At 29.9% G+C, this 14,911-nt stretch overlaps 1 protein-coding gene across 2 annotated transcripts; it reads left to right on the top strand.

Annotated features, from left to right (window-relative positions):
* Positions 1-13,690: 13,690 nt before the first annotated feature.
* Positions 13,691-14,863, top strand: LOC111686378 (CD63 antigen-like). 2 transcript variants are annotated; one of them, XR_006941618.1, is made up of 5 exons: positions 13,691-13,822; positions 13,876-14,241; positions 14,296-14,404; positions 14,474-14,526; positions 14,595-14,863. XR_006941618.1 is itself a non-coding variant. In XM_023448739.2 (4 exons), exons 1-4 carry the CDS (start codon positions 13,757-13,759, stop codon positions 14,691-14,693), a joined length of 762 nt encoding a protein of 253 aa, XP_023304507.2. In that variant the 5' UTR covers positions 13,691-13,756; the 3' UTR covers positions 14,694-14,863. The 2 variants fall into 2 exon arrangements, 1 of the variants encoding a protein (XP_023304507.2); XM_023448739.2 differs by having other exon boundaries at positions 14,296-14,526.
* Positions 14,864-14,911: the final 48 nt, after the last annotated feature.

A 14,911-nucleotide genomic window follows, 5' to 3' on the forward strand; every position in this document is an offset into this window, starting at 1 on the left:
AAAATTTCAAACAAATGAATTAAGAAAAGTTATTAAAAAAATTATTAATTTATTAAAATATTGCCCTAGAGATTTTCATGCGTACTTCGACACACATTTTGCAACACCCTTTAAACACGTCTGAAAGTAATCTATATATGAGAAGATAAATAAATTTCGTATAATATTGATTATGCTATTGTTAAATATTTATGTTAAACACGTCTGAGTGTTTAAAAATAATTACAATATTTTAACATTTAAAAAATATTTTACTATAAAATTAAACTCTTACATAATCATTTTAGTCTGAAGATAGTATGATGGTAGGTATTCTGAGTGGACACACAGGACTACGAGTATAGTTATGCAAAATTGGACGTGCGGATTCAGACGTATGTAGAGCATGTGGAGAGGACAATGACACTTTGGAGCACTTTCTTTGCCACTGTCAGGCATTCGTCGATGTTAGATCTAAGTATCTTGGAAGTGATGTTATTCCGGAAATAACATTCCTGACTAACACTGATTGGAAGATTCATAGGAATTAATTCAGGAAACTGAGTTTCTGAACACTGAAAAATAATTCATTCAGCTCCTTTTTTTTCTCATGATAAGGAGCGCACAACAGACCCGATTGTGGCCTTGATGTATTTTTTCAGATTTAATGTAGTATACATCCTTCCATCAACCTAACCTAACCAAATCATTTTAAATAAATATTGTAGATGTTTCTAGCAAAAGAAGTATAGAAACATATGAAGTCAAGAAATTTTAACAGAGTGAATAATAATTTAGTATACAAGTGGACTCATACAGCTTTCTTTAGCGGGCATATAAATTTATTTATCAAACTTAAGTAAAAGTGTAGGTATACATTTCCTTTGATATATTTCTTTAAATGTTAATGTTTATATTATTTGCTGTAATTTTTCTCATCCTTTCTCCCTTTTTTACTTGAAAGTGTTGAAAATGAACACATGTTATCCTTAACATTATTATGACAACTGTTGGTTGTCACAATAATGACATACAACACAAAACCAACCAAGCAACTGAAAGGAGAAAAAAATTTAAATGACACTTCTATAATACGCACCAACTACTTGTCACCACATACACTTAAGCATAAATTACCTACATACATTCTTACATATAAATCCCAGTAGTTTTGGGGTGAGCATCCAGAACAGTTTGTGTCTTCTTCCTAGATTACCTGGATACACTAAAGTATTGATTAACTTAAATTTATGTTACACAAGTAGTTTGATATTTTAAAGAATACCATCTTAAAAGGACACATATCTCATTTTAAGAATAGCTGGGTATTTACCAAGATACATAGCGAGTAAATTTAAACAAATATAACAAAATGAAAATGTTAAATAAGCATTAAAATGCCAAGTATAACAGCAACAACTACGACAATGATTTAAACAAATAAGAAATATATAGAATAAAGAAGAAAATTTCAAAAGAAAATTAAATAAATACAGACAGACAGAATGAGAGACGGACGAATTTGCAAAATAAACTCATAATACTCACATATTTAACTAAGTGACGAACCGAAGGACACACAGTCATTAAGATGAAACGGTAGAGAACACATTTATCTAGATATGACATACAACAGTGCGTATACGTTATATTATGTTCATGTTGTTTGTATAAGTGTGAAATGACACGTAAATTTCAAAGTGGTTTAAAAAGTAACAGCTTTTAATGACATAAAGTTTTTTTGATATCTATCTATCTATCTATCTACCTATCTATCTATCTATCTATCTATCTATCTATCTATCTATCTATCTATCTATCTATCTATCTATCTATCTATCTATCTATCTATCTATCTATCTATCTATCTATCTATCTATCTATCTATCTATCTATCTATCTATCTATCTATCTATCTATCTATCTATCTATCTATCTATCTATCTATCTATCTATCTAACTATCTATCTATCTATCTATCTATCTATCTATCTATCTATCTATGTGAAGCTCATTCCAAAATATTCCGGGTCACTCCAGAAATATACAAATGTATCTACAATATCTGTGCACTTATGACAAAAAGACTTATTTGAGAAAAACGAATTTTGCTATAAAGCAATAAAAACTTCCTGCATTGCAACAATTACTCCAAATTTCGAAATAAGTTAATTTGGTCGTTTTCACTTCTTCGGATTTAGAAGTTATAGACTAGACAGAAATATCAGAATTTATGATGTTTACTATGTTGACTACAAAATTAGAGGAAATTGACGTTGTCGAGATAAGCGGTTTCATCAAACGACCACAGTACATACATTTAATAAAAATTACAGCGTGTCTCTTCTTATTTTATGTAAGCGAAAAATTTTGATAAATTTTTTTGATGTTTATATTAATTTCATGTTAAATTGAGGTAAATAAAAATAAAGGAAAATATTACGAAAATCCTAAGAATTTGTGTGTGTGTATATGATTAAATAGCAGCTGCAAAAAACAACAATTCAAATTTACATTAAACAAAGAGAGTTGAGTTTAAATTAAGACATTAATGAAACCTAAACATGCTTGTGTTTTAATATTTAAATTAAAAAGTCAACATTAAAATTTTAAGAAAAATTCTCCAGATATACATAATTTTTTTTTTAAATAGGGAGAAAAAAGCATTTAAAATTTAGCAGAAACTTAGTAATGTCGATAATTGCAAAAGGACTTAAAGAAAAGTTGCGTTTTACTCACGAATAGACATAGTTTTAATCAGTTTATAAATAGTACGATCTGTGATCACATTTCCTAACAAAAATGTGTTTTTGAATTGAAATCTTAAAGTCGGCTGTAGTTTCTTAAATAATGCTTCAATTGAGAAAATAGTCAAAATCAGTGATCTCCGTCAAAAATCCATTTTTATATGGACAACTTAAACTCGCCTGCAAATTCATAAATATTGATCTAATAGAGAAAATAGTTCAAATCAGTAATCACTAATATTCTCCAAAAAAATTGATTTTTATATTAGAATACAGAATTCCTACTGCTACTTATTACTTTGTGTTTCTTGTAAATTTGTTTTTTTTTTTAAATAAAGTTATAGTACAGTTTCATGTAAAGTAAATTATAGAAACTAGTAAATTACTTTGTGGTCTTGGTGTTTTGTAAAATATGTATTTATCATATTTACGTTTAATGTTTTTATACTTATTCATTTCTAACTTATACATAGTGTTGTTAGTTAACAAAACTAACTTGTTTAATAAGGATATAGTAAATATTAATTTACATATCTAGGAAACACTCCAAAAAAATGGTAAAATTAAAAAAATTCTCACAAAAAGAAACAAGTAAGAAATTATAGTCGGGCGAGACCGATTATATAATGCTCTACACCAGTTACAATAGTAAAATGTTATTTAGTTTTCATAACAAAGCGTTTAAGTTGAATTGTACCTTGCCTCAGATATAATTCAGTCATTTATTTTATTGAATAAAATTGTGAACATTTAAGTCATATTTTGAAGGCGGGCTTTTTAAAGGAACTAGGGTCAAATGAGGACCTATAGTTAAAAAGTTTATTACGGTCTTTAAGGCTAGTGTAGAACTTGGTTTTGCAGCTTTTTGTCGAGATAAGAGTATATTAAACACAATTATGAACTTAAAAGACCTATTCGGCGGGTTTAGTTGTATGGTTGTATGGGTTAAATAATGGATCGATATTAACTATTTTCCATAAGCTTCGTCTCTGGTACCATAGAATATCATGTGCCAAATTTAAATAAATTATCTCCAAAATTGCGACATGTAGTTTGGTGACAAGCCCTATTTGGGGGTTCAGTTGTATGGGAGCTAGGACAGATCTTAACCATTTTCAAAAGGCTTTGTCCCTGGCAAAATAAAAAATCATGTGGCAAATTTCATTGAAATATCTTCCAAATTGCATTTGTAGTTTGATTACAAAGTTTACATGAACGGGCGGAGAGACAGACGGTCAGATGGACGGACGGACAGATGGACGGACGGACAGACAGACAGATGGACGGACGTTGCTAAATCTACTCACAAAATGAATCTGAGCCGATTGGTATATTTTAATGTGTAATATATAGGACCAATGTTATTGTGCGTTACAAATCCAATATACCCTGCCCACTAAAGTGGTGTAGGGTATATTTAGTCCACTGTTGTTAGCAAATTATCTTGAAAAATTTACAAGTTATCGCCGCTTACATTTAAATTTTACAGTCCAAAATATTTTCTTCAGTGTTTTTTTCGCACACACATCCTTAATTACTAATCACACACACACATTTACATGCATAACATTTTTCATAATAACAAACTTTAGACATTAGCAAAGAAGTTTTACTTGTAAACGGGAAAATGAAAAATCGATTAAAATAAATAGGTTTATATGAAAATCAAAAATTTTCCTTTTTTTATTGTTGTCTTTTTAACTTTGAAAATAAATTGATTGGAAAATTGTTTTTTAAATACTTAGTCAATGATTATAGTGTTAATAACTACAGAGATTAACTTAAAAAGTCAACGGAAAGTAAAAACTATTAAACACACATTAAATGAGTTCTAACAGTAAATATTTTATATATTTTTTTTTTGTTTAATTTAAACACTTTATTTGTATACATTTACACAAAAAAAGTATATATATATTTTTTTCAACTGTAACCATTTAACACAAATTTAGTGGAAGAAATTATACAAGTATAATTTAGCTTAAAGCCATTTTTTTATGCATGGTAAAACTTTTTCTCTTTTTGTCTGAGTGTATGAGTGTGTGTGTGCAAATGTTCTTCTGTGAGTATATTTGTTGTTGAGTGAGTTTGTTAACAAATACACAATGTTGGTATTTGTATGTGTGTGTGTTTTCTCTAAAACCTTATACGAAGTCGGTTAGAAATGTTCTTTAAATTGTAGATAATCACATATATATATACCCTACACCATGCTAATAGGGAGAGTAGTATGTGTTTGAAGCATTCATCCTACACCTTCCTCTAAGTATGCAGTCGGCTCAGAATTACATTGTAAGTAGATTTATCTATGTAGGATTGTCTGCCCGTCTTCCCCCGGGGGCATCTTACCAAGGTGTTATTGCAATGCAGGGCTGAAGAAGTGCCACCAATACCTCTAGTCTGAAAAGACTACAAATTGGTGCTATGAAACGTATCCTTGGCTTTGCCTATTATTGATTTGGCATGGTATCGAATTAGAGCACTAGGTAATCTCGTACTACGGGTGGCCAGTTGGTGCAGAACTTGTATTGGCTGGTAAGTTTGTTTAGCTTGCTACGAAATTCACGTAGTGGCTGTGGTTTAAAGTCCAAAATATCCATATGCATGCCATATATGTCTGGATTCTGTCTCCGATGCTGTTGCCATCTCAACAGATGTCGCTGGATGGTGTGTCAGAGCAAACTGTTCTGGATTCCTAAACCTATTGAGTATGTCTTACTCCTAGGGCGCTAGTATAGGTTGGGGGATTTTTAGGTTGACACTTAGTAGTTTCCTGTCATTCCGTAGATCGTTCCTTATGGTCTGAGTATGGAACTGATGTAAGTTGTTGAACGATCGGGAAAGTCTTCTTTGTGAGTCAAGATATTAGTATTCCTCTTATTTCAGGGAAGTTCTCTGTTGCTGTTGCCATCTCAATAGGATTCATATTATTACATGCTACGCGACTTATGGCCAAGACCTACCACTCAACATTATCGAGGCTATTATTGGGTTTGAAATAATTTTGGGAATTCCTTTATTTTTATTTATTGGCTAAGTATTTCGGACTGTCAATATGTCTCTAGGTACTGTAGCCGAAACAACGGGATCATATCAGTAGTGTGGTTTGGAGGGCTTAAAGAATGCTCTGGACTGGGTCATTAGTTGATGGTGATTGCATTTTAAATAATGCAATGTTTCATAACATCAGAAGGATGGTCACCTTTCGGTGTACCAGAAGATTAATTTCGCTGATATTGGGGTAGTCTACCCTAACTTTAGATAAGGTATTACTTTATCCTTGTCGGGGTTTGTATTCGGATACCATTACTGCTTGTCATTCCGCAACGGAGATTAGATAGCTCGAGCACTTCAGCAAAGTGCTTGTACATGGACCGGGTCGGTCATGTACGAAACTGCCACCAGATTTAATCAAAGAAGGATTCAGTGGCGCGTTGTAGATCGTTTTCAAGTCTACTCAGTTAATGGAAAAGATCATCTTGAATTAAGTCCGTTTAGGCAGATGTTCGCGTAAAGCACTTCGACAATCTTCACAGTCCATCCATCCGTCCGTTCATTCGTCTGTTTGTCCAGGCATGTCCAGCTTGTTCACACGCTACTGTTAGACCCTTCTCAAGTCTACCCAATTAATGGAATAGAAAAAAGTCCGTTTAGGCAGATGTTGGCGTAAAAAACTTCAACAAACTTCACTGTCCATCCATACGTCTATTCATGTCCAGCTTGTTTACACGCTACAGGTTGCAATGTTGCACTACTTTTCTCTTGTTTCAAGCACGAGGCGTATTGCATTATTTTGCCTAGCCTCCATATAACCGTTCCCCCTGAATAGGTTTACTCTACAAAAATCTATTTTTGGTAAGAAATATAAGTGATCACAGGTTTTCACTTGTTTCTCAATTAGAGCGTATTTTAAGGAACTAAAAATACGATTTTTGGTGGACAATATGAGTGATCAAACATTTTAACTATTTTCTAAAGTAGAGCGTTATTTAAGAGTGATCAATGACGTTCATATTTTATAAGTTGCAACGTTAATTTTATGATTTTTGGTAAACAACTTTTTGAATTACCCTCGAACTTTTTACTGATTTCAGTTTTTTTCATACAAAAACGTTCACACTCACCCACACACACACAAACCTTTATACATACAAAAAATCCCTTTAGTAAATATGCGTTGGCGGTAGATCCTTTGTGCACTTTTGTTTATTTGTTGAATCCAGTATGAGTATGTGTGTGTGAAAATGCGTTTGAGTGTATGATTTTGTTTACTTCTGTGTGCATGTTTTAAAAGTGTTGTAATGTAAACTTTTATATTTTCATGGTTTAATAAACACACACATGCTTTCCATATCTTTAAAATGTTCTCGCTCTTATGAGTAGAAATATTTTCGAGAAGTTTAAAAGAGAATGAGTTGTAGTTTATAGTTTAAAGTATTTCAGACTAGACATCCACATGGGGATAAATAGACAAAATTTTTTTTTTTTTTTTTTCAAAACTTTTGTTGAAAAAACAAATGCTAACAACAATAAGATTTTTTTGTTGTTGGCTATTTTGGATGATTTTTTTAGTATTTTCTTTGTTTGTTTAATATTGATTAAGGGAATTTATTAAATCTAGAATTCATAAGAATTTATCAAAGGTTTATTGAACAAATTTTGTATGAAAAGTTTTCTTATAAACCTGTGTTAAATTATTATGAATAAGACCATAAATTTAGAATTTATAAGACATTTCCTTATAAATCCTAATTATATTTTCAATGTCAACCAAAGCATCTAGTTATAGGAAGATTTTTGCATTCCTTGGGGGGCTATGATCCGTTGGAAAGACGGACTTGTTTAAACAGTCTTTTACTTTTTTGGTAATTAATTTCTTAATTATTTTGTAGTTTTATTAGAAATTTTTCCATGATCGTCAAGGTCAAATGATGGACAGACGGATGGATGGAGGGACATCCTGATTGATCAGTGGACTTATCTAAAATTTTTTAGAAAAGTCTTAAAATATTGTTAGATTTTAAATAATATTTATATGTGTATATTTAATAACAACTAATAAAATGTTCAACAGAAATAACAAACTTCTATATAATCACTTCTATATAATCAGAATGTAGTAGTCATTGAAAGTTACATGTTAATAGGTAAGTGGTTAGACTTGCAAGTCCTTGTTTACGGCAATTGGATATTCGATCAGAATCAATGACCCAATTCTCAATCGGACAAAGACTGTCAATTCAGCAACAGTTTCTTTCCCCAGGAAATAACAAAACAGCCAATCTGTATCAATAACAACTTACAAGTCATTACCAAGTTTTTGCTGGGTTCTTATATGAATATTTACTTAGAAACCAGTAGATATTTTAACAAGAGCTTAGACAACAAGCAAAATTTTAATAAATGTCATTTTATAAATAAAATTATTTTTCTTTTATATATATCGTGTACAAAAATAATGTAAGTAAGCAAATTTTATATAAATACACTTAAAAAAAATTATTTTCCAAAAAACTTAAATCTAAAATAAGAAATTTTAAAACACAAATCAAAGTAAAGTATTGTAAAAAGACATCGGCTACAATAGTAAAGATTGTGTTAAATTCCAAACCTTTAAACCATAAACAATTTTGCAAGGCCAAGCTATTTCTTTCAGTTTATAAATTTTAGTTTTCTTCTATGTATTACGAAATAAACTTAAAGTTATTTACAAATAAGCTTAACTTTTGCAATATTGCGGTTACAAAATGTTATGAATATTTCTACAACTTCAGTCGAAAAAATAAACATGATATACAAATATTATTACAACCAAACAAATACATTAACGATGAACCCGTTAGATCGGAGAGGTGGCCCCTCTAAATAAACTCTTGGAGCCACATTACATTACCTGTAATATGTTAAGTAATCAATAATAAACAAGCTAAACAAAATTTTGTTTGCTGCTTAAAAGGACAAGTGACTCCACTCTGGATTACCTTAAACAAGTTAGTAGTCGCTGAATTATCTTTGCAATATAAGACATACATACATTATTCTCATTAGCCAAGTGATAATAGATTTATGAAAGTTACTGCCTAAAAGTGATACATTGACACCTCTTTCAAATGCTGGGAAACACAAGACTAGTTTGTGTCTTGTCTTAATAGACTGTTAAGGATAAAGTGGCAAAGACAAGATAACAAAAGTACAAGTACATACAAATATAATAAAGATCATGACAATTTTCTTAAAATAGTTTGCATTTTGTGGATTGTGGCTAATACTTTACGCAATCAACATATTGAAGTCACAAAATAAATATTTAAACAGAATTTAAATGCATGTACAGACATAGTATGTACAATCATAGTGCAATGAATAAAAAACATATTTGTGGTATCAAATTGGCTACTGGGTCTCTAAAACTTTATGTATAGTATATAAAAGATTCGCGTAAATTACTGGCGGACATTATATCACAGTCTAAATGGCTATATGGCTATATGGAATTTCGAAAGTACTTAGATGTGTTTTGCTTATATAGATATACTAAGAAGCGATTTTTGGAATTTGATACCAGAAACATTATTAAATGCACCTACTCTTAAATGAAAAGCTATATTTTTAAGTGAAAACACAAAAGTTCGATTTTCTCGAAAACTATAAGAGATACAGCCAAAATAAGCGAAATCCGTTATCACTTTTATTTTCTACCAAAAATGCATTTTTTGAGTGAAAACATAAAAGTTCGTTCTTCTCGAAAACTATAAGAGATACAGCCAAAACAAGCGAAATCCGTGATCACTTTTATTTTCTACCAAAAATGCATTTTTGAGTGAAAACACAAGAGTTCTACTTTCTCGAAAACTATAAGAGATATAGCCAAAAAAAGCTTAATCTGTGATCACTTTTATTTTGTACCAAAAATGCATTTTTTGAGTGAAAACATAAAAGTTCGTTTTTCTCGAAAACTATAAGAGATACAGCCAAAACAAGCGTAATCTGTGATCACTTTTTTATACCATAAATGCATTTTTTTAGTGAAAACATAAAAGTTCGTTTTTCTCGAAAACTATAAGAGATACAGCCAAAACAAGCGAAATCCGTGATCACTTTTATTTTGTACCAAAAATGCAATTTTTGAGTGAAAACATAAAAGTTCGATTTTCTCGAAATCTATAAGAGATACAGCCAAAACAAACATAATCTGTGATCACTTTTATTATGTACCAAAAATGCATTTTTTGAGTGAAAACATACAAGTTCGATTTTCTCGAAATCTATAAGAGATACAGCCAAAACAAGCGTAATCTGTGATCACTTTTATTATGTACCAAAAATGCATTTTTTGAGTGAAAACATAATAGTCTGTTTTTTTCGAAAACTATAAGAGATACAGCCAAAACAAGCGAAATCCGTGATCACTTTTATTTTCTCGAAAACTATAAGAGATACAGCCAAAACAAGCGAAATCCATGATCACTTTTATTTTCTAACAAAAATGCATTTTTTGAGTGAAAACAAAAAAGTTCGATTTTCTCGAAATCTATAAGAAATACAGCCAAAAAAGCGAAACCTGTGATCACTTTTATTTTGTAACAAAAATGCATTTTTTGAGTGAAAAAAATGCATTTTTGGAGTGAAAACATAAAAGTTCGTTTTTCTCGAAAACAATAAGAGATACAGCCAAAACAAGCGAAATCCGTGATCACTTTTATTTTGTTCCAAAAATACATTTTTTGAATGAAAACATAAAAGTTCGTTTTTCTCGAAAACTATAAGAGATACAGCCAAAACAAGCGTAATCTCTGATCATTTTTATTTTGTACCAAAAATGCATTTTTTGAGTGAAAACATCAAAGTTCGCTTTTCACGAAAACTATAAGAGATACAGCCAAAAAAAGGGAAATCCATAATCACTTTTTTCTACCTAAAACGCATTTTTTGAGTGAAAACATAAAAGTTCGTTTTACTCAAAAACTATAAGAGATAAAGCCAAAACAAGCATAATCTGTGATCACATTTATTTTGTACCAAAAATGCATTTTTTGAGTGAAAACATAAAAGTTCGCTTTTCTCGAAAACTATAAGAGATACAGCCAAAACAAGCGAAATCTGTGATCACTTTTATTTTGTACAAAAAATGCTTAGAACAAGCATAATCTGTGATCACTTTTGTTTTCTACCAAAAACGCATTTTTTGAGTGAAAACATAAAAGATCGTTTTTCTCGAAAACTATAAGAGATACAGCCAAAACAAGCGAAATCCGTGAACACTTTTATTTTGTACCAAAAATACATTTTTTGAGTGAAAACATAAAAGTTCGTTTTTCTCGAAAACTATAAGAGATACAGCCAAAACAAGCGAAATCCGTGATCACTTTTATTTTCTACCAAAAAAGCATTTTTTAAGTGAAAACATAAAAGTTTGTTTTTCTCGAGAACTATAAGAGATACAGCCAAAACAAGCGAAATCCATGATCACTTTTATTTTGTACCAAAAATACATTTTTTGAGTGAAAACATAAAAGTTCGTTTTTCTCGAAAACTATAAGAGATACAGCCAAAACAAGTGTAATCTGTGATCACTTTTATTTTGTACCAAAAATGCATTTTTTAAGTGAAAACATAAAAGTTCATTTTTCTCGAGAACTAAAAGAGATACAGCCAAAACAAGCGAAATCTGTGATCACTTTTATTTTGTACCAAAAATGCATTTTTTGAGTGAAAACATAAAAGTTCGCTTTTCTCGAAAACTATAAGAGATACAGCCAAAACAAGCGAAATCCGTGATCACTTTTATTTTCTACCAAAAATGCATTTTTTGAGTGAAAACATAAAAGTTCGTTTTTCTCGAAAACTATAAGAGATACCGCCAAATCAAATGTAATCTGTTCGTTTTTCTCGAAAACTATAAGAGATACAGCCAAAACAAGCGTAATCTGTGATCACTTTTATTTTTGTACCAAAAATGCATTTTTTATTGAAAAAATAAAAGTTCGTTTTTCTCGAAAACTATAAGAGATACAGCCAAAACAAGCGAAATCCGTGATCACTTTTATTTTGTACCAAAAATGCATAAAAGTTCGATTTTCTCGAAAACTATAAGATTTACAGCCAAAACAATCGAAATCCATGATCACTTTTAGTTTCTACCAAAAATGCATTTTTTAAGTGAAAACATAAAAGTTCGTTTTTCTCGAGAACTATAAGAGATACAGCTAAAACAAGCGTAATCTGTGATCACTTTTGTTTTGTACCAAAAATGCATTTTTTGAGTGAAAACATAAAAGTTCGTTTTTCTCGAAAACTATAAGAGATACAGCTAAAACAAGCGTAATCTGTGATCACTTTTATTTTGTACCAAAAATCCATTTTTTGAGTGAAAACATAAAAGTTCGTTTTTCTCGAAAACTATAAGAGATACAGCCAAAACAAGCGTAATCTGTGATCACTTTTATTTTGTACAAAAAATGCTTAGAACAAGCGTAATCTGTGATCACTTTTGTTTTCTACCAAAAACGCATTTTTTGAGTGAAAACATAAAAGATCGTTTTTCTCGAAAACTATAAGAGATACAGCCAAAACTCTGTGATCACTTTTATTTTGTACCAAAAATGCATTTTTTTGAGTGAAAACTTAAAAGTTCGTTTTTCTCGAAAACTATAAGAGATACAACCAAAACAAGCGAAATCTGTGATCACTTTTATTTTGCACCAAAAAACAAGCGTAATCTGTGATCACTTTTATTTTGTACCAAAAATGCATTTTTTGAGTGAAAACATAAAAGTTCGTTTTTCTCGAAAACTATAGGAGATACAGCCAAAACAATCGAAATCCGTGATCACTTTTATTTTCTACCAAAATCGCGTTTTTTGAGTGAAAACATAAAAGTTCGTTTTTTCGAAATTTATAAGAGATACAGCCAAAGCAAGCATAATCTGTGATCACTTTTATTTTGTACCAAAAATTTATTTTTTGAGTGAAAACAAAAAGTTCGTTTTTCTCGAAAACTATAAGAGATACAGCCAAAACAAGCGTAATCTGTGATAACTTTTATTTTGTACCAAAAATGCATTTTTTAATAAAAAAATAAAAGTTCGTTTTTCTCGAAAACTATAAGCGATACAGCCAAAACATGTGTAATGTGTGATCACTTTTATTTTGTACCAAAAATGCATTTTTTAAGTGAAAACATAAAAGTTCGCTTAAACATCCCTTCCAAAGAAGATAAAGAAATTCACTCGGTGCTGCTTTTGAAGTGGTGATAAATGTTATTCCTTGGGTAGTACTTCGTTTTATTTTTACTGGATATTTGTTTTGTTGTTACAATAGTTTTACATTTTAAACAGCAACACAACGCCAATTGTGTATAGGAATGATGTTAATTACAATTTAAGTATTAGAATTTCTAAAAAGTTCTTTAACAAAACATTTCTCAGCACAATGAAAATGTTTTAAATTCGAACTTTATTTGTATTATAGTAAATATTTAATTTATTGCTTTTGGCGCACAAATAATAGATAAGACGATAGGTATAAACAAAAATATTGAGTTTTATTTTTAAAATGTTATCTTGAAACCTTACTGTTGTTGAGAGTTTATAAGTATTATATTCACTAATAACTAACTGTTTAACACAATATGATGAAAATTAAAAAGGCTTTAAACCTTACATTTATATAAACTGTTAAATGCTGTACATTGTTATACCCTACACTATTATAGTGTGTATTATATACATATGTATTTATATGAATGTTTTGCATGTAATTATCATAAACTATAAATCTATTTAAAAAATATATGTCTATCCATGATAAACGATATAAATCTTATAAATATAGGTCGTATTAGTAGTGTACCATCTAGTCGACCTAGCTAATATTATTTATAGATAAGAAACAATACGCTGTAGATAATACAAAAATAAAAATATTTACAAAAAATATTAATATTATTCTTTTGTTACTGTTACTGGTGTTTGGTTAAAAACAATTTTAAAAAATTAATAAAAAAAATATTTAAAATTTTTTTAAACAAAATGTTTGTAACACATGAAAGTAAATATTCGAAATATACAGTATTTTGCATAAATCTAGTATTGTTGGTAAGTTTTTAAGATGTTTTACTGAAACCTTGTAAATTTATTTTTTCCAACAGTTTAGTGCCATTGGTTTGCTTATTACGGGATTTTATGTTACCCGCATATTTTCTGAATATGACCCATTTTTAATACCGGAATTTAGATGGTTTTCTATTTCTTCGTTTTTCATGGGAGTCATTATTGCAATACTTTCCTTGTGCGCTTGTTGGGCAGCTTTGAAAGAAAGTTACTGTATAACTTTAACATTTTCCATATTACTCGCCTTATCATCTCTGTTGACTTTAGCAATCGGTATTTTTAGTTATCTCTTAAGGCCACATATTCTAAATCTTATTACATATCCCATGTCAAGTGCTTTAAAGAGCTACGATCCAGTCCAAGTTAACGTAGAAACTTTTATGTGGGATTATCTACAAAAAAGTGTAAGTTTTTCATAAAAATATTTAAAATTACATTTTTTTAACATTTTATTGTAGTTTAGCTGTTGTGGCCTGTTCAGCTCCAACGATTGGCAATATTTATCTAATGATCTATTACCCCTTTCCTGTTGTTCGATGCCCAGTGGTGCTATGGGAAATTTTACATGTACTTATTTTCTAGATGATACGAATCGATATCAGTCTGGTTGTCTCATTTATTTCTCTTTTTATATAGAGTCTCAATTTACTAATCTAGGAAATGCTGGCATTGCTATTACTTTTATTATGGTATGTAATTCTTAATTTTTTAATTTTCATTGCAACAAGACCTAATTTTTTTATTTAATTATTTTTAGTTCGTTGGTATAATACTGGTCACTTATTTTGCGCGTGCATTTAAAAACCCTTATATTCTAGCAAATGCAGCGGCTCGTATATATTATTTAAGTAAATAAAAATGTCATCGAAAATTATATGTATATATTAAAATTTAATTAAAAGTCAACCTTGGAAAAACTAAACTAAGTACAACTGAATTACACCTAAACTAGAACTAAACTTGAATTTAAACTGAACTTGAACTGAACTAGAACTGAACTAGAACTGAACTAGAACTGAACTAGAACTGAACTAGAACTGAACTAGAACTGAACTAGAACTGAACTAGAACTGA

Source organism: Lucilia cuprina, chromosome 2, assembly GCF_022045245.1.
Source record: "Lucilia cuprina isolate Lc7/37 chromosome 2, ASM2204524v1, whole genome shotgun sequence".
Taxonomy (NCBI): Eukaryota; Metazoa; Arthropoda; class Insecta; order Diptera; family Calliphoridae; genus Lucilia; species Lucilia cuprina.